This window comes from Dermochelys coriacea, chromosome 1 (genome assembly GCF_009764565.3).
Source record: "Dermochelys coriacea isolate rDerCor1 chromosome 1, rDerCor1.pri.v4, whole genome shotgun sequence".
Lineage (NCBI taxonomy): Eukaryota > Metazoa > Chordata > Testudines > Dermochelyidae > Dermochelys > Dermochelys coriacea.
The window spans coordinates 131769659-131793527 of record NC_050068.2 but is presented as its reverse complement, the minus strand read 5'-3'; the positions used below and the strand labels follow the sequence as shown (position 1 = coordinate 131793527).

General features: G+C 39.2%; 1 protein-coding gene across 12 annotated transcripts in view; it reads right to left on the bottom strand.

Moving 5' to 3' along the window:
- TBL1X (transducin beta like 1 X-linked) overlaps positions 1 to 23869 on the bottom strand; it is a 311634-nt gene that overhangs the window by 6070 nt on the left and 281695 nt on the right. For all 12 annotated transcript variants that reach the window (XM_043500524.1, XM_043500574.1, XM_043500312.1 and 9 more), the window contains 9 exons: positions 21415 to 21676; positions 19692 to 19824; positions 13515 to 13656; positions 11822 to 11885; positions 11615 to 11712; positions 10034 to 10094; positions 5215 to 5336; positions 3384 to 3458; positions 1455 to 1582 (listed from right to left, as the gene is read on the bottom strand). In XM_043500524.1, coding sequence (XP_043356459.1) covers positions 1455 to 1582; positions 3384 to 3458; positions 5215 to 5336; positions 10034 to 10094; positions 11615 to 11712; positions 11822 to 11885; positions 13515 to 13656; positions 19692 to 19824; positions 21415 to 21676 — 1085 coding nt within the window. The remainder of the gene's footprint in view (positions 1 to 1454; positions 1583 to 3383; positions 3459 to 5214; positions 5337 to 10033; positions 10095 to 11614; positions 11713 to 11821; positions 11886 to 13514; positions 13657 to 19691; positions 19825 to 21414; positions 21677 to 23869) is intronic.

Genomic DNA, 23869 nt, shown 5'->3' with positions numbered 1-23869 from the left:
TTTAAGAGGCAACGCTGCTAGAATATCATACAGAAGATACGGTCATTATGTGCCAATTAGCTAATCGATCCAGTGGTCTAGGCATCTATTGACATTCCTAAGATTAAACAGATGTCTAAAACTGGACGAAGTTAAAGCTTGAATGAATTTCTTTAGGTGAAAGTTTAACAGCCACCCAAGTTGTTCTACGCCACTTAACAGAACTATAAAAAATATCAATATTTATGCAGTTTTGCTTGATGGCTCTCATTAGAGTACATCCAATTGGTTTAATGGACTGCCATATCCATACATTAGAGAGCTTCAATTAAACAGATTCATTTATATAAACCAGATGCCTGTGTGTTGGGTGCAGTGGCAACTGTAACATTTTTTTTTTACTAAAGTACACCTCTACCCCGATATAACACAACCCGATATAACCCGGGTTCGCATACAATGCAGTTAAGCTCCGACACGCTGCTCTGAGCAGCGTGTTGAGGGTGCCAGGCTGGGGCAGAGGGGTTGGATAAGGGGCAAAGGGTCTTGGGGGCGGTCAGGGCCCCCCCCACAGGGTCTGGGAGGCAGGAGCCGTGGGGGGCACTTTTGGGGGCCCTATAGTCCCAGAGTGGCCCAGGGGATTAGTGGGGGGCCGGAAGCAGCCTGCTTCGCTTCCCTCACCCTGGCCCCAGACGTGTCGCTCAGGGGAGAGAGCCTGGGGGAAGGGATTCCCACCATACTCACCGGCAGTGGCAGAAGCGGAGCAGCCTGGCCCCAGCCCGCTCCACTCCACCAGCTCCCAGCTGTGGTGCTCTGCTTCCTGCCGCAGGTGAGTGCGGGACCTTTCCCCAAACCGTCCCCCCCAGCGACATGGCTGGGGCTGGGACAAGGAAAGCAGAGAGGACTGGGGCCGCGTCGCTCTGCTTCCCGCTGCCGGGGAGTGCAGAGGACGACCTTTCCCCAACCTCGCTGCATTCACTGGCGGTGGGAAGCGGAGCACCATGGCTGGGAGCTGGCGGAGTGGAGCGGGCTAGGGCTGCATCGCTCCTCTTCCCGCCACTGCCGGTGAGTGCCTGTCAGGGGATGGGGGGGTATGGATAGTGGTCGGAGCAGTCAGGGGACAGGGAGCAGGGGGTTGAGTAGGGGTGGGGTCCTGGGGGTATTTAGGGACGGGGTGTCTCTGGAGGGGGCGGTCAGGGAACAAGAAAGGGGGGGAGGGGCCAAAGCAAGTTTGATATAACGCGGTCTCACCTATAACGCAGTGAGATTTTTTGTCTCCCGAGGACCGCGTTATATCGGGGTAGAGGTGTAGTTTAAAAATTAAGCACTATCTGGCTTAATTTTCCATGTTTGTTATAAGTTTCCTCCCTCTTTGGTCAATCCCCGCTCATCCACTAACAGAAATGATTTTCAGTCTTATTTGCAGATAGCCTAGTAACAAACTTCAGTAGGAGAGGAGGTAGTTTTGTTTTTACCTTGCTAACATGATATTGGAGTTTGGGTTACTGGTGCCTGGTCCTGTAGGACTCCATTTGATAGTATAAATCTCTTTGCTGTGAGCCTGAAGGTCATGTACACATGTATCTTGTTTCATACTCCAAATCTATGTCAGGTGAATCAGGAAAAAAATCAGCCAGGTATCTAAACTTTGCAATCTTTTCTCAACTCCTGGTTTGCAATCCTTCCTTTTCTGTTTGTATATGACAATTGTGTATATATTGTACATGCGCACGCACTTACAGCATATCAAAGGAATTTAAATATAGCTTATTAACATAACAATTTGGTAATTGCCATACGTACATCTACACACTTTACATTACATATTGTGAGAGAAAGGCCTTGCAAATTTAACTGTTTTTATTCACTAGATCAAGAGAAACTGACAATTGTTGCCCTGGCCATGGAATCTAACCTGAATTTATATTACATGTTTCAATCCTAGTGTGAATTTGTCAAAACCATTTTAAGTACGGCTTAGATAAATCTTGATTGTTCCAAGCATCCTGCTAGTATTCTGATTTGTTTTACTGATGTCTTTAATAACATGTCTGATGGAATCAAATCAATAATTTATGCACTATTACGCAAGTCAATTTTTCAATATCAGAGAAAGAATAAGTTGAATGGAAATGACATGTTTTATAGTGAAACTGCTCTGCAGCTGCCTGACAAAACCCCTCAACTAATTTTTAGGGGGGAAAATAATGCAAAATTACAGATATTCAGTGGTAGAGAGATGCTGGAAAAGCAATAATGCTCAAACTCACTGGATATAAATTAGCAGCAGGAGAACAAGCCAATCTGTTTGTGAGCCAAATATACAGCAGTGTAGAATCACTAATGAGGAATATGAGACCACAATTTGGAAATAGCATATGCTTTTGGGCATCTAAATAACAGAAAGCTGTGGAGAAATGGGGTGAAATTCAGAGAAGAGCAACAGAAGTGATTAAGGAACTGGAGGGATTGAGTTCTGAGAAAATAATTCAGAGAAATGACTAAATATGGATAAATAATTTATTAAAATGTATATGGGTGTGGGTGGACAGAAGAACCATCTAACAAATATCTGAGATGTATAAAGCACCAAGGAGTTAGAGGGTGAAACTGAGCAAAATATTACTTAGGCTGAACATGATGATCATGATGGTCTCTTCTGGTCTTAAAGTTTCTCAGTATAGAATTTATAATTGAGAGATCCTTTCAGGGTTTGTCTACACTTAAAAGTTTTGCCCCTTTAAATATTCTGATGCTTACACGGGTACAGTTTATTCTGGTTTGGGAACCAAAATAAGCTACACTGGGTAAGGCATCTTTACATTGGTATAACTCCATCTGTACTAGGGCTTTTGGCAGTATAACTACGTCAGCAAACAAAACAAAAACAAAAAACAAAAAATCACACTACTTACTGACAATTATATTTTTTAACTATTGAGTGTGGATCAGGCTTTAGACTGGAACAGTCTTCCAGGTGAAATGGTGAAAACCTTATTGGTGAATTCATTGTAAACTATGGTGGTTAAACATTTGTTAAAATGTACAGTGAGGATCAGTCCTGTGTTGGCAGGGAGACAGGATGAACTAAAATATGGACTTCAGTTCAAACTGCTAGAATTCCATCACAGTGACATATTGACAGTAGATCCCAATTGAAATAGTATGCTCAAGTTTTCCGTCTGCTTCTCTTTGTTCATTCTTATTTCACTCAAAAATGGTAAGATGAAACCACCATTCATGCAGAGAGTTTTAATAGTATGGTAGCATCAGGCTGGGGGAAAAAACTGTCAACAGAGACAAAAAGGTCTTTTTTAACAACACAAATGGAAAACCTTATAAAGTAAATTTCTCCAGGGGAAAAATACTGAGCAGTCTGGAGGCAAGCCATCAAATTACATTACCTTTAATGTCATATCATCAGAGCAGGACGCTAGTAGCATACCAGAAGGGTCCCATTTAATTGCATTGACTTCATTCTGAAATAAAGATTGATTTTCTATGTGAACATTCCAAGTTGCCTGCATTGTGCCTGGCACCCAGCAGAGGGCACTCCAGTGTTATTACTCCAACAAGTGAAACTATTGAAAATTACATTACATTCTTCCTTACCTTACATGTGAAGACATCCCTTTTCACATCCCACTATCCAAATACATATGAGGAAGGGAAACCAATTTTTTGTATCAGTGAATGATCCACACAATTAGTTACCATGTTCCTGACATAACTGGTGTCAGGAGCAAAGTCTGGCAATCATCAGATTCTTCCTACACGACAGGATATTCGACAAACCCTAGTCCCAGACCATTTAATGGTGCAACAATTAGATAATTTAAAATAATTTCTGAGGTTGACATTCCATTAATCTAAAAAATACTTTTTTCTTAAGAATATATATGTATATACATATGCACATACACACACAAAGTTCTACGGACTATTCTCAAATAGTGCAACTCTCCAGAGGTGCTTTGTCTATACCAGTGTGTGTACTATTGTACTAAGACAAAATGCAACTTGGAGCATTAGCTGGTTTGTGGTCCTTAAACCGGATCAACTTCAAAACCACTTTTCAGTCTGAAAACTTTGTTATCCACTATTCGTACATATAACACCTGCAGTGACGATAACTATATGAAGTTAGAGGACATTTTTTTCTTTGTTTTTCTCCAGTTTACTTTGTGTATTTGACTACACTTTGTGTGTAATCAAACCCACTGTTTCCCCTATCTAGTCAGCCAGTTTCCCTGTTTCCTATGGGTCTTTCACATGGTAACGGGGGGAAGAAAAGCATTTTTAAAAGAGAAAAATGTGTTGTAGGAACATAGTAATTGGGCGGAGTACTTGGTGGCAGGGATAGTACCCAAAACTATTTTTAACTCATTTCCCCCTCAGATACAGACACACAATTTCAGCTGTAGTTAACAGGAGTTGCACACATATATCTGAGGGCAGGATTTGGCCCATATGCAGAATGGAGCAGTCAGTCCACTCAATAGAAAATATCAGCCTATGGATGAAGGCCTAATGTGGAGGCAGCAGCACCTTTCGAGAAAACACCAGCTTAATTGAGAATTGTAGCCATCGTGATTAGCAACCAGTCTCCATGTGGACCAATTCTCCCTCAGGGAGAAGTGGTCAGCTGAGGGGAGTTACTAACTGATTTCATGTGGTAGAATAGCTCAGCAGTGTTTCTTGTGAAAGAAAATCTGCAGCATTAGCCTGTGGCAACCATTAAATAGTCAAAATAGAGAAATAGTCAATAGAGAAAAAATGAGGAGAATATTTCAGTATATAGGCAGGTGGGGAATGGGGAGAAGGATGAGAGAAGAACCTATTAACGGATCTTATCCTACTCAACCCAATTAATTCTACAACTGAACGATGGTTAAAAGTAAATTGTTCCCTTCGTCCTTGTAATTCACATCACGTTGTTAAAGAGATTACAAAAGCGGTAGATGAAATTTTACTGATGTATTTTTGAGTCCTTAGAGTCAGTTACATGTAAATGACCTCACTGTGTAAGCTGCAGGTTTTGCCTGCATGTTGTGATTTAGAACAGTGAATCTCTTTTCAAAGACAGAGAGTCATTTTTACAGAGTACGTCTTTGGGGAAGGTTAGGGATAGAAACACTATTGGTCCTAGAACACAGGTGCTGTTTAACATCACCAGCTACCACCATGCTCACATGCTAGTAATGACTCCTAAAATTTCAAATTCTTTAAACTTACTGTGTGTCCTTGAAAGGTTTTGACTGGGCGATCACAGCCAAGTCTGCATACATGAATACACATGTCAGTACTGCAGGAGGCAAAAGTAGTGTTGTTCTGCCAGTCTACATCCAGAGCAGGGGCTGTGAAGCACAAAGAAAAGAGTGAATGTTAGGGAATATGGCAAAGAAACAGCTACCCAAATCATTCTCCCCATGCCACCAACCTGACCAAGGGCACCAGTTAGTGACTGGCCTAATATGGATCTGGAACAGTTCATTGCTATGTGGATGTCAGATATGAAAAGAAATACACAGTAGTTCAGTAGTTGTTCTAGGGACGCTGTTTATTAGCTACCTAGCAATGGGTACCATGGATGCTTCATATGGCACCTTCCTATTAGACTCCTTAGGTGAAGACCAGATTTAAGCCTATAGTTGTGTGCACTTTTGTTAATCTGGTTTTAACGTGTTTTATATATAGATGTAGTTTAATTTGATAAGGAACCAACTTAAGATAAAGTGATGAAGTCAAATTAAAAATGTCCACAAAGGTTTTTGCAGTGCCTTAACTAAATTGTTTTTGAAACCAATTTAAAGTTAAACCAGTACAACTTTGACTGTAGACAAGGCCTACCACAGTTGCTTTCTTTTGTTGCCAAAGACAGATTTTAGCCACCCTCTAAAGGATGGAATGAGATCTGTTAACAGAGGTATTAGTTTTCATTCTCAGGACACTGATTATGTATGTGTCAGTAACCATGACAATCTAACAGGATTTAGGACGGGTTAAAGTTGAATTTATTTGGGGTGAGCATATAATGTAGATTTATCATTAAAATGGTGGCAAGACCTTCGAAATTTTTTATTCAAAGTTGTTCTGAGCAACGTTTTTTACGTATAAAGATGGAAGTATGTCTCCTTTGGAAACCAAAAAATCTACTACATTTAATATATTTTGTTTTGACTTTATTCTCATGAAACTAAGCACCTTAGAGTAAATATAATAATAAATATGTAAATATTTGTAAATATGTAATATCTAAAAATGACAGGAGAGAACATGCCTCGTCAACCATCATGGGGCTTTCTTTAGCCCTCTCAATTAAAAAAAAAATACAGCTACACTGGCAAGGCAGAAATGCTTCACAGAAAAACATCATGTATAGAATTAACGATGAAACTGAGGAATTCTGTGAGACGGGGAGGGATTCTGTTTGACGGAAACCATGCATGTTTAAGAGAGATCACTGTAGAGTTGTGGGCTCAGTGTGATTAGAGAGAGGATCATGAAACAGCCCAGGATTCTGTTTTCACAGTGTTTCTCTGCTATTATTTTTTCAGCTGCACAGTTTTGCATCATTGTTTTAAAGTCAATCAAGATGTATCCTAATCAACATCAGTACCCTTTTTCCGGGGCTAATATAAAGAATGAGAAATTGCAGTCCAAAAGTAATTTTCAGAAAGCTGTATGCACCTAAAATTATGGAATTACAAAGGAAGTATCGTTTGAATCATAAACGTGTTGCTGGGATGACCCCATAATATTGGTAGAATTTCATATTCACGGGTGTGGTTTATTTTATTTAATTATATGTTTACTAAGAATATAAGTAAATAAAATGTACTGGAAATAATAGCCAACTATGCTGTTTGAAAATGAGTAACCTGATTATCAAAACAGATGTCTGTAATAACCACAGTGATTATTAACCAACTACTTAAAACAAAAGGTTACAACAACATTTAATAAAAGCAACAACTACAGATTTCAAGAATTGCAGTTAGAAAGCAACAACTTCCTCATAGTTCAAGGCATTTGGCTTCTGCCCTCACGCCTCATTGCACATTTAAGCCATATGGGTATTCAGAATAAACACACACCTCGCTATGCACTACTATTTACACAGTGCTATCAAGGCATTTGGGGGTTTCTGCATGGCACTGAAAATGACAAGACCAAAGCTTTTCCTTGTACTCCTAGCTATGTCTTTAATACTTCGATTTATACGTTGTGTTAGGAATGCCCTTTCTTAAATATGGTGCAGACATTAACTGAAATTTTTCCATAAATGAGCACCCAAAATAAAAGTATATTTTCTATTATAAGGCTACCCGTGATATACCGTAAAAATCTATTAGCTAAACACTTCTCATTAGTGACCCAGTACCAATTTATGCTTGGCTGATGCTTTGTATGTGCATCCAAACGGCGATCCCTCTGAAAACAGGATTCTCTCACTGAATGTTAATGAAATGAACACTGGGACAGGGTTCTAGTTGAAGTCTGCTCTGGTGGCTGGGAAGAATCATAGTAAATCTTTATAAAAGGGCTAATCAAATCCTGTATGCAAGCAAGATACCTACGAGCCCATTGTGAAAGTTATGGGAGTTTTAGGTTTGGACCTACAAGACTTCACCAATCTGTCAGGGAACTTCAGGGCATGGAGGCCTCCAGGCCCAGGTAGAATAGGATTCTGACTCATCTAGATTATGATAAAAATGTTGTTAGGGTGTGCTGGCTAACATGCTCACTCACATCTTCTAAAAGTCTAGAGTATACAAGGCAGTACAGATTTTAACACATGCTAAGCCGGTCAAGTTAAAGTCTCGGCTCCCCGCAAGGTGTTAATTGTCCCTGATTAGCATATGTAAAAGGCAGTGTGCCTTGTCCACACTAGTCTTGTAAAATGTGTGTATTAGTAACATCACACCTAGAAATCCTGAAGTCTGCACAAGGCCTGAGGTGATATATGACCTTCCCTAGACAGGGCACAAGTTCTTGCCATTGTACAGTTTGCTCTGGGGAAGGTGGGCTGCAAGGCCAGACCTAGGCCTCTCACAAGGATCTGATCCAAAGCCCACTGATGTCACTGGAAATACCCCCAATGACTAAAAAGGGCCTTGGATTAGACCTATAGGTTATTGGTCAGGCAATAGTGGAGATCCCAGCAACATCCAGTATTCATAATTGTTCTATTCCATTTTGAAAATTAACATAATCAATCTGAAATGAACAATAATATTCGCAAAAAGGAAAGGAGTACTTGTGGCACTTTAGAGACTAACAAATTTATTTGAGCATAAGCATGAGCTGTAGCTCACGAAAGCTTATGCTCAAATAAATTTGTTAGTCTCTAAGGTGCCACAAGTCCTCCTTTTGTTTTTGCGAATACAGACTAACACGGCTGCTACTCTGCAACAATAATATTAGCGTCCTCATAACCATTCATTCACACCTCATGAACCAATTCATTCATATCTCATAAGCCCAATGAAAAGCATAGCACAGATGGTGGAAGATATGTCCTGAACTCTTTGTAATGCAGATAGAGATTATTACATAATGTTGGAAGACCTAATCAAGTTACCAATTAGTATAAAAGGAAACCACGAGCTGTCTGTATGATGCACATCATTGCTGAATGATGACTTTGTTTCAAATGTACTCCGATCCAGTAAGAACACTATACTAGGGAGCTAAGAGGGTATAAGTTTTTCATCAGTACATCACTTTACAGTGTAGAGGGTGATTCTACAGAATATTTCTAACAAAAAATAAAATTCCACAATAAATATCATGAGTTCATTTGCAAACAGAGACTGCTTTTTCCATGCAGGCAGCATAGTGCACAGTTTTATAAGATGAGTGGCAAAAAACAGTGAAAATCTGATCGGAACATAGACTATCAGAATACTTTGTATTTTCTGAAGAATAATAATTTTTACCTGCACCGGAGGCCAGTAATGATTATCGGTTTGTCCACAATGGGAAAATGAGTGATGTTTTAAATATGTTAGCTAACTAAGTGTTAGCTAGTTAGCAAACTAAACATGCTAAATAACATGTGTTTAAACATCAACTTAGCACCTAGGTTAGATGAAGACAGTGATGTTTAAAAATGCATTAGCTAGTTGTGGTTAAACCCAAGGGGAACTATAACACTTCTAGAGCCAGAATTTGGATTTTGTTACTAAATATAATGCCAGGTTGATAAGATATATCACTATATGACTATGCCTAATAAAATATTTAATTTTAAACATTTTTCCAATGTTAGGTTTTGAACTCAACTATATCACCCTGCAGAGCTGGTCACGTGGGGATCCAAGATTAGGTCATAGCTTGCTTGTTGCCCAAGACAGCTTGGTAGCATGCTCACTTGCTGTGGAAGAGGGAACACCTCTTGCCACTGTCTAGTAGAGAGAGGACCAAAATCCCAGACCTGAACACCATCACACTTTTTGGGGTGGCAGATTTCAGAATCTGGATTTAGCAACTGACCTCTAAAAATGGGCCAAACCAAAATCCCAGATCAAACTTCAGAGTGATCAAATTCCTCCCCTGGATCTGAGTTTTGTAGTTTGAGAAACCCCTTTGGCCAGTGCTTGGAAACTCTGGAGAGATCTATATCTAGTGCTTCGCAGCATGGGACTTTAGAAGCAGGAGGAGAAGAAATGCTGAGGTCTCCACAAAAACAAAAAAAATGAACAAATGACAATTCATAAAAGGCAGGGTCCCCATGTTAACCCTAATCCATTTTAAGCATGTAGAAGCTAGATGAATAATTCCAATTAGGTAGCTATCGCTGGCAAATAATCCTCTACTAGGATTTCAGTAAGGCAAATTCATTCTAGCCTACAGGATTGGTTCTCACAGAACCCCTTCTTCTCCTGATCGGAGGACAAGACCAGGGCATTGAAGCTCATGAGAAATAAGGCACAAAGTGTGGATTAGAATTTGTTTGACTTTGACGCATATCTTGTTGCACTGGGGATATTTTCAGATTGCCAAAATTAAGGAAAAAAATATTTTGAAACAAAATGTAAATGGTAATTACCTGAGTGGAAAGGAAACTGCTGCTTAGCTTCCCCTGTGTGAGCATCCCAAATTATTGTTGTCTGTGTCCAGAGGAAGAAATAAAGATTAGTTACCATTCCTCTTGGAAAGTAACAGGAAAAAAAGAAAGCTCACCACAGAGCAATTCTAGAAGACACCCTGATAACATTATTGACTGTTGAGAGCCTTAGCTATTGCAAAGATATATACATATATATCTATTCCAATACACCTGTATGAGAAAATAATACAACTGTAGATATTGAACTGTCACTACTACAGAGGCAGCAATGAACCCAATGAGCGTGGGTTCTCTCTTAAATGTATTAGCCAGAAGATAGCTCTGAGCAACTTTATGAGGCTGATCTTTCTGAGCGTTTTGCTACAGTTATCTCAATTAGCATCTCTTTTAGATGAGACTTCCCCCCCTTTTACATGATGCAAACTGAGTTGTATTATGAAAACCCAACAGATACTGTACATATCATTACTAAGTCACCATGTGAGAAATTCATCTAGCAGAAAAATATAAATGGTGTACTGGAGGGGGAGGGATAGCTCAGTGGTTTGAGCATTGGCCTGCTAACCCAGGGTTGTGAGCTCAATCCAGGGGGCCATTTAGGGATGTGGGACAAAAACTGGGGATTGGTCCTGCTTTGAGCAGGGGGTTGGACTAGATGACCTCCTAAGGTCCCTTCCAACCCTGATATTCTATGATTCTACTGTCGTCATGGTGGGTGTAGAACTTGCTTCCTATGGATCCACAGCATAGCAAATTTAAGCAAAATCCCTATAGAACTAAGCACAACCTTTTGAGTGAATTGTAAATGTATTAGAAAAATATACTTCCAGAACATAAACATGGGATGCCTGATTTCACTGATAATGTAACCATCTAAAGGACTATTGGTGTTACAGAGAAAGTATGTCCACTGGAATAATAGTACTGCTATATTGGGAGATAAAGGTTACTACAGCAATAGGAGTAAAACTCTAAGTTTCCGTTTACAGGGATTTATAGGAGGTTAATTCCCAGTTACAGTTCAAATGGGTTTGTGCTCCCCCTTCAGTAGTAATTTGAGTTTTCAATCTCTAACTCAAACAGGACACTGAGCTGAAGTTGTCACATTGTGCCTGATTTTGAGATGAAATCACCAGATTTTGCTTGATTTGCAAACAAAACCATAAATTCTTCACTCAGATTTGTCTGATTGTTGAAATGAACTAGTGGGCACAAGAGAACTTAAAACAGATTCCCTCTCCTGAGGTATTTATAAGTACTAGGCTAAATGTATATACATAAATTGGGGGATGAGATTTTCACTTCCTTTGTCTGAGCAATGCTTGGGATTCAATGCAACAGACAGCAAAGTGAGGATTTGTTAAAAACATATGTCACATGGTACAAATTTATCCAGCCAGAAGAGTAGTTAGTCACTTACTCTGATGAAATCAAGACCCAACAAAACAAATTAGGCAAACTTTGCTGAATTCCCAAAGCAGGAGATGTTAAAATTCAAACAATATAAGCTCACAGCATCTGCACATTCACACATCAAAGTTACATATTTTTAATACTAACTTTATCAACGCCAGCACTTAAAATGTAATTCCCCTTTTTGTTCCATTTCAGAGCAAATATGGGACCTTTATGTTGACCTAAGGTGCTTGCAAGGTTACCTGAAATGTAAAAACAAAAAATGTTAATGTTATGATTTGTCTGGGAGATGGAATACAGTACTATTAATAATTTGAAATCACTGAAAACAATAACTGTTAAATGGCTCACCATCTTCTGTCCATATTCTTGCAAAACCATCATATGATCCTGTAGCCAATAGTGTTCCATCACTCTGTTGGATGTGGAAAAGCAATATAAATGAAAGGTTACTACAGATTATACTGACTCAGCCCTGATTCACTCATCTATTCCTCAAGTCAGTGTTTTCTGAAGTAAGGGAAATTTGACAACCAACAAAGAGAGAAAGCAAGTATCATCACTCAAAGTATCCTAAATTAGAAGTTAGTACTGCTGACAACAACGAGAGAATAAAAACTGCAAATGAACTATTAAATATTGAGTTGCTCCATCAGATAGAATAACTTAGCCAAAACGACTGAGACAAAACTGAGATATAATGATTTTTATGGGAATCTTTTAGTTGAGAAACAGGGTTTTTAGAGCATTTAGCAAATAATTTCTAATTTGCATGTTTCTTTATAATGTTTCTAACTCAATTCATATGAAAACAGAATGCAATAACTACTGGTTTTTAGACATTAATCAGTGTGAAAGTTTCACACTGGACGATGATGAATATTGTGGATTTAATTAAATTATGATGGCAGATGGTTTTATTAGCATCCAGAATAAAAAGTTGTTAAGAAAAGCATAAAATAATCATCAATAGATGTGTCCATTCCTATTCTCCAAAAAAAGTGAGACAGAATAGCTGTGCACGTAAATACAGAAAGATGTAGAAAAGAAATCAAAACCTAGGTTAGGTTTATTGGGACATACATTCAAGTTTCACGCTAGCTAATGCATAAGTGACAATTACAGAAGAGAACATGAGTGAGGGGAAAGAAAGGTCAGGTGGAAGATGCACAAATACTGTCAAATTTGCATCTCATAGGATATCAGTTTCCTGTGTTTTCACTTGCCTTGGAAAACTCTATAACAATTTGGGATCACATTGAGTGTTTCATTAGAAAGGCTTGCTTACATAAATACTAGAATAAACTTCAGGATAAATATTGGCATCACAATAGGTCTGGAAATTAAATAAGATGATTGCCCATTGAAGGATGCCCCTTCCTATTCATTTCTCCTACTTCTCTCATAATTGTCTCTGCGCATGTTTTCATGCTTGTCCCTTGCATTGAATTCTCTATTTCCTTATGCTGGTATATCAGGTCACCACCATCTCTTTATTTAAATCCTTCCTGAAAATTCCCCTTCGCCACAGAGCCCACAGAAAAGGAATCAAGAACACTCACTATCTTTCATCTTTGTCTTCTTTCTTAACCCTGTTGTACTCCCTGACCTTCCTCTACTATGCCTCACCTTCATTCATTATGTCAAGTCTCCAATTTTGATGGCAAGCTGTTTGGGCAAGGGCCTTACCTTTTTCTTCTGCAGCGCGCCTAGCTCACACTTGGGGCACAATAATAATAGTCATGATTAACCAACAGATTATTCCCTCATCCTTAAAAAGAGTTGAGCCATTTTTACTCACAATCCCCAAAATAAATATATAAATACTCTAATTATTAAGCCTAAGGAAAATCAACAACCTTAGACAATTTCAGCCCGACAGATGAAAGTTTAGTCTATTATGAGTTTCTGAAAACAAGAAGGATGTTACTAGGATAGGAAAGAAGTTCTGACCACCTTAACTATAAAGGCAAAGTAACTATGATCGCATCTGAATTAAGTTTATTCAGTTAAAAACTGCAAATGGCCCAAGAAGTTAACGCACATTCCAGTCCAATGAAGTCACATCCTTATTGCTGGGCACATCATGTCCTCCTTCTCTTATACAGTGCCTCAAAACGAGCTGAGTAGAACCACCGTTGCTATTTTCATTGAGATTCCATATTCTGGCAGTTGAGTCTCCAGATCTACAAAAACAAACACACTGAGATGAACACTTTGTAATGAGATGATCTTACATAGCAAGTAGAAATCTCTGGTTACACTGAGAGATCGTAGGCTTAAAAAAAAAGAGCCACAAGTGCTGAGTTCCTCTGCTCTTCAACTCCTCCACCCAGCACCCTGATTCATTTATTTGTGATCTTTTATGTTTTTAATGAGAATAATCCTCATTCAAGTTCTTAAACTAAAAGTAAAGAAAGCTTTTTGTGAATCAGCTTCTCATTTCACCAATGTTTTTTCCAAAGCATTTTGCAAGCAAGACACTCTCTTGACCTCAATATTTTGCAGCCCACGGGCAGCTCACCTTTGTATCGCACACAATCTTGCAAAAGTTATATAACAAACAAGTAACAATTTGTGAAAATCTGACTAAAAAGCCAATACATATAGGGGGTCAGCTCCTCAGTCCAGGCTAAGTTTACTCCAGTGGCAGAAAGGGGACTTAAAGCTGACTTAAAACAGCATCTGGAAATTCCCTTGTCATTCAGGGGAAATTTGGTGATATTAGAACCAGCACATCTGACTCTATGCCACTCATTCCTCCCCCCTGTATAAGGGCATTCCAAGATATAGATTGGGTCAGGAGCATGCTGTGTTCCAGTGATGCCTGGCTGGCAGAATGGTCCATTTGCTCTAATGGGATTCAATGCAAGCAAGCCCCAAATCAGTCCCAGAATTAGGGGAGCAAAAAGGTGGTTTAGCTCCACTTTTCTCTCTCTGCTGCCTGCAAGGTGCTGTGCTGAGTACAACTTGGACAGACCTGGTGATCTGTTCCATAAATTGCAGGAGTAAAATAGCTATTGGCACAATAATGTATTGTTCCTTGGTGTGGGATGGACAGCAAGCTAGAGACACTCATATTAGTATTTGCTAGAGACCAAAGTAAGGTGTAAAAGATCCATTGGATGGATTGAGTCTAATCTAATTTGGTCATTTTCCTGAAGTTTGAAGTCTTGACCCTCTATCTTGAGAAAAGCATGAAGAGGAAGGAAGTCAGACTCTATTCTAATTCTCATATTTGCACTGGGTTTACATGAGACTATCTTCCAGTGGGAGAAAGTCTCTGAGGTTGGAAATCAATTTACAACAAGATGGTAGAGATACTTCTTTCCAGTTTATTGGGACATGTCCTTTTTTCAATCAGTTTGCACAAAGAATTGCTCGCATTTATCCACTGGGTTACTTGCATTTATATGCAGAAAGTAGAATTTGATACAGAATTTAGAATATTTCTTATACTTTCAGGAATTCAGACATGTAAAGTAATTTTTATTGCATATATCTCCAGTCTGTACCTCATGTTTTAGGGCATCTTTTAATCATGAAGTTTAGGAGATATATTGCTACAGGGGAAAAAAAAGTATGTCTTTTTCATGACTGAATTCTTGATATAAAATTCTTCTCTCCAAAACCCATGCTTTTAAGTACATTGAAAAGAAAATCCCACCCAACTGAACTGAATGCTTTCTTGGAGTTGATAACTAAAATGTTTTCAACATTTTTTTTTTAAAAAAGGATAAAGTACCAAATTAAGTTAAAAAAATGTCCCAAGTGATCAATGTTGATCTAGCTAGTTTAAAATCTGAATGATGATTGTCAATTGCTATATTTATCATTATTTTTTTTTCATTATTCTTTAGCCCTGATTTCTAGATCAGAGTTTACAAATGCTGTCTTTAGATTCACATTTTGTTTAAAATTTGATTTACATAGAAGGGCTATCCGTGTTTCACTCCGAATTCATCACATGGCCATGTTAGGACCAGTTTAGGGCCAACTACCATCGGGCCCTATAAGACTGGATCACTGACAGACAGAACAGAACATTTCTAGCTGTCGCTCCTGCATTTTTTGTTTCTTTTAATGACTAGTAAAATTTTTGGGTCAGGAGTTTTGCCCCCAGGAAGAACTGAGATTGCTGTGGCAAGAACTTCTAATGTAACTTCTCATGTCTATAGAGACGCCGAAAATAGAGAATCAAGTTTAGGAAGTTTGGCTAGATTACTTAGTGAAGTTTAAAAGTGAAGAATCATTTTTAGTTCTGGTGCTTTATACTTGTTTATAGGATATAAATCTTTTATTAATAAGAATGGGATAATGGCTTAAGATGCAAACTAATTGGGAAATTGCCTCAATGCTCCTGTTGGCTTCTCCATTATGTAAGATTCAGAGCTAACATTGTCCTAATTTTAATAACCCAGTTTGTACCAATGTTTGAAATCAATTTTTTAGCAATATTGCTATCAAACTCAGTTTCCTATTTGCTAATTCTAGAAGAGCTGTACTTTCACTTTCAATGGTTTTATTTATTCAGTATTCAGGCTCTGCTTGGGCAATTATATTTTCCAGTATTTTAATTTTGTTTTTCTATTCTGTTCCCCAACTATATCAGCTATTATGTGTCCCTGCAGAGTAGCTCCATAGGCCTATCAGTGTGTAGCAGGGGTATTTGTGTGCCTTCCCTTTTGTTGTTGGGAAAAGTATCACTATTTCTGCTGAATGATTCAGTGAACCCTGCATTATTAGACGACCATGGTTCAAGCATGATTTGGGAAGATATTTAATCTCCTTAACTCTCGAGAAGTTGATTCCGGCATGCAAGTCCTGAACACTTCACTAATAGGAGTACTGTACTGTTTTTCTCTTGGGAGAAGTATTGTCAGACTTTAGGGAAACTTAGTTCTGAAAGATTGTCTTTTCTTTTTCTTTTCTTTTTTTAAATTGCATGTTTAATTCCAGTCCCCGTTATAAATCAAGGAAGAAGATCTCTCCAGAATTTTACTTATAGGGCAAATAAAATCCCCATTCCACGGCTGTCAGGATTATATTAAAATAGCTCTAGATGTATGAAGAAATTGGCTGGTTAATTGTTTTGCCCAACCCCTTCAGATTTTGTTATTGTTCATTTTCAGATGCAAGTTTTGGGATAATTTTTGTTGTATTGTAGCTGACTTATCTGATTTAATTTGACTTGTGGTAACTGACAGGTTAGATTCCTTATTAGTTTATTTTAAAGATATTGTCCAGGGCCCCCTGATCATTGGATGGACACTCTTTTACTTTTACATTCAGTAAAAATGTGAATAAATAAAGACAGAAAAAAATAAATAAATAACCAGATACAACTTTTTTTATAAAAGTGAAAATTAAGTGTAAAAATGAATTGGTAACTCACAAACAATGAAAAAATGTTCTGAGCCATACTTTTTGTTCAATGGCACATTGTTAGACGCAAACCATCGGATACATAGTTTTATAGCCTGGTATTATTATTTTTATGTGTTATATACCAGTTATCTCACCTAGACTTTTAATACTGCACTCATCATTATGCACTCATCACCTGAATGCTGGCTGAATGGAGATGTACTATTTCTTGTGTGTAGGCTAAAATTGTATTTTTAAATTATAAATCTAAATTACTTGTATGCCCATTATTATTGCTATTAGTAAGCATGTCTCAGTATTATTTGATTGTATTTGCAAGTTATCCATGTATATGATTATGGGCTTCAAAAATCAATGTCAAAATTTATTAAAAAAAAGAATTGGTTTTACTAGTCTGTGGAGCACAGATTGAGTAAAACACTATTGTTTCACTTCATCCCAATTGTATTACTAGCATGCATCTTCTAACTGAATTCCTTGTGATTTCAAATGGATGAAATGGGAATCTTTTATTTAAAAGGATGTCAGCGCCTTCTGAGTTTAAGCCTCAAACAACTGTCCATACACATTTTCCTTAATTTGGAAGCCCTGGAACTCAAGAGATGCTTTTCCTGTAGTAAGCAACATTCTATATGATTTCAAAACTAGAAGTTTAGGAATGTTTAGATCTTTTTATTGGGTGTCTAAGATCCTGACTATACCAAATTATATATTTAAAGCAGCCAGCCCCAGTTTTGTATGAAGACTTTTAACTTTGATTTCTTAAGCCCAGGAAGCTATGCATTCAAAATTCTCATCTGTTTCCCCATTTGAAAATACTTAATACCAACTGTGTACAATTGTAGGTTTCTATGTAACAACAGTACTTAACACATATAGAACATCTATACTTGGAATTAATCCATACTATCCTTACCCTGGACTGATTTCCCTAAATGAATCAGTACAACTCCATTAACATCCAAAGATTGCCACAGAAATCAAATAGATGCCACTTTGGGTAAATTTACCAGGAAGAGAGAATTTATGTTTGGTAGATAGCCATCCACCAAAACAATAATTTTCTAAGGTTAATTTAAATTCTAATAGTTGCACCTTAATCCTAGATTTTTCCTCTCTTCAAACATGCACTGTTAGATCATGGTTTAACTTAATGTTACTCATGGTTACCCACAGCATTTAAGTAAATATTGAGGTACTATCGCAATATTTCTGAAGAATTTTAATTCAGGTTCATTTAATGTTGTGAGGTTGATAGCTTTAGGTAAGTAACATTCTATGTACTGCACTGCTTCATTAGCCTCACTAAAACCAAACCAAAACCAAAACAGAAACTCTTGTTTCTTGAAAATATCCATTCTGTTTTGTCTGGGAATACTGTGGTTCCTCAATACCAATCAAATATTTTTGACATTGAGTAAGTCTCCTTTTCAGCACCTCTAAACCATACTTTGGGGGGTGTGTGTGTACTGAGTGGAATAGTAACACAGGTCTGGGTTGGTTCTTGCTAGACCTGAGATCTTATCCCTACGTTGATACCTGAAGTTTTGGAAGGTGAGTGTGTGGAGGAGGCAGACTACGGAGAGTGCTGCAAACACCTTGTATGGGCACCCTCCTTAATTGTTATTACTATAGTGTATTATTTGTATTGTGGCAGTGTCTGTTGTAAGTGCTGTACAAAAACATAACAAAAAGAAAACCTCCACCCCAAGGAGTTTACAATCTCAGTACCAAGTACTTGGTAGAATCTAAATACGAGGGGCTGGTCTACGCACAGTGCTTGTACTTCTATGACTATATCAGTTTAGAAACCAACATAGTTAAATCAGTAAAACCTTAGAGCACGGACACAGCTATACCAGTGCTTACAGCAGTATAGCTTATTCCTATAATCTGTAAGTAGATAAGATGTCAAGTATTGTTAAGGCTGAGATCTTGAATTCTTTAGGAAAGAAGGATTTTCTGTGGATTCCTCAAACTTCATACCTTCTGAACTGGCTGGTTTCTATCTGCACTGCCATATATATATTTTGTTCAGTTTCTCCCAGCCTCATATTTAGTTTTTTGAAATCAAGTTAATACACATATTTATTTTTTTTCCCTTTTAGTTCCTTATTCTCATGTTTTACGATTGCAAGGACTCAAAAGAGGAAAGCTCTGATCCTCCTGAAATTCTGCTTCCCGCAGATTACAGATTTCCTCTGTCTTTGAGTGCAAGGAGAAGAAGGTGTCAATTCTGTTTTCTAATATTCTGGGATAGGAATCTTTCATGAGGATTTGCCTCCAAGGTCTTCTCTATGCCAATTTTCCAAAAGTGCCCAAGTTTCTTCAGTTTGGCATACATTATTAAGTACTGAGTGTGGATAAATAAGGATTTTGGCAACAGCTGCCAGGGTCTTGTCAGCATATGGATCTTACACAGAGTCTTACTTCAGAGGGTCTTGGTTCTTTTTCCCCCACTTAAAGCCTGGATGAACAAAGAGCTTTTCTAAGTAGTGAGAGTGTTCATGCTTGTGTAATAAAAGTGAACATGAGCCCAGTGAGAATTTTCCAAAGACATCTTTAAAATGTACTACAATAAAGCAAGCCACATGGTATACACAAATGTAGAGTGGCCTTGAACCCAGCACATATTAACTCTGCAAATGTTTGAAGTGCTGGATCACCTCCCAACTATTTCAAACAATGTATTGATACCATTCTAGCGTGAGAAACTGTAGAAATGGTCCATCAGACTCTAGTGGTCTCTCATGTTTTTGCATCTCTAAATACATCTTAATTGTAACAGATGGTATTTTATACATCTGGAAAGTGGTTTCGGTCATTGTCTTACCCAGACGCTAGTAGGTCACTGACAGGGTTCCAGGCACAGATGAACACCTCTGATTCATGGCCCCGAAGGACTGTTGCTTTGTTAGGAGGTATTTCAACATCCCCGTCAATTTCCATTGGCTTTGAATGATTATCTGTAGAAAATAGAAATATCAGAACATAAGTGCTCTGTGAGTTTTTGTTACAGACCACATAAAATATGGCTTGATAATGTAGGCTGCCCAGTAGCTTGAAGCTCTCGACATTTTACAAATCAAACATTCTATTGTGTGTCATTGACCACACTGTTCTGTCTTTTTTATTTGTGATTGAAACTTATATAGCTTTTCCTCCACATAGATAACATTGCCATGCTTAATAAAATCCTGATGCTTTTCATTGAATATACTGATATTTTATTCAACCTGTTGTTTAAAGTTGGCTTTATAAAAATAATTTTGCTGATTTATTAAGAAACAGTATATTACCATATTTATATTAAAAAGCTTGATGTTGTTCCTTTAAGAGTAATATGTTGTACACTCGTTCTCTGGGATGGTGTACAGTATATAAGGCCTGAGGCCAACACTGAAAAATTAGAATACAAAGAAATATTGACTAGCTGCCTCATTCTCTGAGCACTGTCCATGCTTTACACTGAGGCAGGGGTCCAGGGACAAAACAGTTTCAGATCATATAATTGAAGGGTATATCATAATGCACATGGGTGCTGAATTAAGGTTGAATGGGTGACGTTAAATCTGGCTTTCTAACTTCTTTGAGTGCTTAGCTTTGCAACTGAAAGAGCTTTCTTTTGTTTTTGTTTTTTAAAGAAAAACAAGCCACCCCCTAAAACCCAAATTATATTATGTGTAACTGTAACAGCCATCACATATCATCAACAGGATTTTAACCCCAAATGTTCAGCATTGCAGCACAACCTCCTGTACACAGCCACTAACACTGAAATAGTAGGTTAAAGTAAGTTAAAGATGTTGCATATGGAGAAGTAGCCCCTTTTTATAGAAAACAGAGCCAAGAGCAAATATTTGTCAGACTCTCTCTGAGAGACAGCATGGCTAAGTGGCTGAGATTTGGTCTGTCATATTAGAGATCTGTGTTCTCTACGCAGAAATATATGATGTGACTTTTGTGACTTGCCTCATTTCTAATACAATAATGTGCTCTCTTCTCAGACCGAGAGGGAGGTGGCATGAGAAGATCTGTAGTCTCTTCAGGCCACACCTCCATACTAAAGTTGAAGCTTGAGAGACCTGCACTCAACTAAGGGATTTATCCACACAATTTCAATGGGAACTGCTAAATCCCCTATATAGCTTTGAAAAACTAAAGCAGGGAAGCCGCACGCTGTTTCATTGATCTTAACTGGGTGCAACCTCGAGGCACCTGGCTAGCTGGTAATGTGGGCAAAGCTTTGGCACCCTGCTCAAAGTAGAAGGCGCACACAGCTTCATTTTACAATGCCTCGCTGAGCTTGCAGTTTGGTAAAGCTTGTTTAGTCTTGTACCGGGAGACGACAAAACACTGACTATGCCAGCACCGTAGCGTGCACCGGCGATATGTAACCGTTCTGACTATGCCCATGCCTTAATAGCTTTCTGGAATGATGCCATCACAGTTCTGTCTTATTACACCTGTTGGGTGAACATCATGCTGCTGCAAGAGCATTATTCAAACCAAAGTCCACCTGAACACCAGACAATTGGCGCCGTGCTTTTGCTTACTTATTGCATGTGCCCCATTCTCCTCTCCATTCACAGTGGCTTCTCCATTCTTTGGTGTGTTGTGCTGGGAAACAACTGTCGTGGTTGCTGCCGTGGTTGCCGTCGCGGCTGCTGCCACTGCCGTCGCCGTCGCTGCCGCACTGGCTTGTTGCTGAGCTAGTTTCTCTCTGAACGCCTGTTGCCTGGTCTGCACCACGTCAGGCATCACAGCGTCAATCAGAGACAGTGACTCTATGGGCCTGCCATCAAATACTGTACCATCCTGAGGAACAAAATAAACAGGGGGGAAATTGCAGGCTTACAATCTCCCCAGTGCAGAAAGGTCTGTAGAGAGGGGAACATCAAAGAGAAACCAAACATATGGGTAGCGTGAGGTTACAGGACTTGGATATGACCAAAAGTCAGAACACTAGAGCTCTCTCTCTTATGCAGAAATACCTTATGTGGATGGATAATTGGTTGAGAGGGTATGTAAATTCAGGCACATAAGCATTTGAATTTATAAAAGAAAACAGAGTTATGCAAAGCTTGATTATCTAAATCTTGCTAGAAAAGTTTCCCTTGATTTTATATTCCAAAATAAAAGGGTCAAGGAGTATGTAGAGACACAGGCAGGGGTCGAATTGAGAGGGTATGTAAATTCTGTGTGCACTTTGATAAATAGTTAATGTTGGCAATTATATGTTCATAATTAGACTTCAGGGATAATGCACCATTGAGATTAATGGAAAAGTTCACACTTCTCTGAGCTATTGTTTCAGGCACCCTGCAGACTCCGAGAAAAACATAATTCCATCAGTTAACATTCGGTTCCCATTTTGAAGGTTATCTTCATAATCACAAGTGGTAGAGATTTAATTTTTTTAAATATAAAAGCAAGGTTGCAAGCCATCCCAGTCCGACTCTTAGAAATAGATGCGACTCAGCAGCAGCAGATTTCTAAAATGGCAATATACAGTGGTGAGAGATTGGGTGGGGATGTGATAAAATGAAATAGCTGGGAAACAATTCTCACTTTATAATACCCATCCATTACCACAACAAATTAAAAATTGAAATCTAAAGATAATAATTTGGCTGGCTAGTATGGACTTGTTGGAACTATCATTTTCAGCCTTTGTCATCCCTTTCTCCCCACAAGTTACGCATACTATTCAAACCAGATTTTCCAGAGACCAACAGAAAAAGAAAAGATTTTTGGATAAATAACCTGAATTTAAACTGACTCAGGGCCTTTTTCCTGATCCAGCAAAAGAACAAGATTTCTGGTCCACTGAAGGCCCCAATCCTTAGGGAAGATTGGAAGGACTTGGCCTACTGAGGCCCAATAAGACAGGGTGCTCTTTCTGAGCTGAAGCTATTATGAATTTGTAACCCCAAGGTAATGCCTAAGGTGGGAGGGTTGAAGGACTTATCCTGCCAAAATCCTATCCAGAAGGCATAGGTTCTTGGTAAACTCATTAGCATGCATGCAGGTTCTTTTACTGTTTTTAAAATGTTTTTTCTAAAGTGCTTTTTACCTTAAGAATAAAAAGGGCTTGCTTAGCTGTATCTTTGCAGTACATATATCTGCTCACAATCACTATCAGTCTCTGAAGAGAAACAAGCAGGTGTCCTTGGGCAACCTGTCCATGCTGGGACAGTGAAGGCAGGGAACTGTGCAGCCTGGAAATACCTCAGTCAGAAGAGAGCGAGATTTGGGTCTCCAGCCGAGAGGGAATAGCTGGGGAGCTAGAAGCCTGAGAATGGGTGCCCTTGCTGGACCACTGAGGGGAAACACAGGTGCAGGTTCCTTGAACTGTGACACATGGCATATGAAACTTTTAACTGAAGGCACATAGGGTTTGATTCTGTATTTATTGAAGGCAATGGCAAAGCTCCTATTGACGTTCATTGTGGAGGATCGGTGCTAAGTAGGGATGCTAACTTTGTAGTCGCACAAAACCAAATACTCTAGCCCTGCTCCTTCCCTGAGCCTCGCCCCCCCCCCCCAGTGGCTCACTCCCCTCCCACCCTCACTCACTTTCACTGGGCTGGGGCAGGGGGTTGGGGTGCGGGAGGAGATGAGGGCTCCAACTGGGGGTGTTGGCTCTGGGGTGGGGCCAGAATTGAGGGGTTCAGGATGCAGGAGGGGGCTCCGGGCTGGGAGTAGGGGTGCAGGACGGGATGAGGGCTCTGGCTGAGGATATGGGCTCTGAGGTGCAGGAGGGGGCTTCAGGCTGGGGGGGGTGGGACCAAGGGATTTGGAGTATCGGAGGGGGCTGTGGGTTGAGGCAGGGGGCTGGGGTGCAGGAGGGGGTGAGGGCTATGGGCTGGGGGTGCAAGCTCTGGGGTGGGGCCAGGGATGATGGGTTTGGGGTGCACAAGGGTGCTATGGGTTTGGGGGGGCTCAGGGCTGAGGCAGGGGGTTGGGGCATGGGCTTACCTCGGGCGGCTCCCGGTCAGCAGTGTAGTG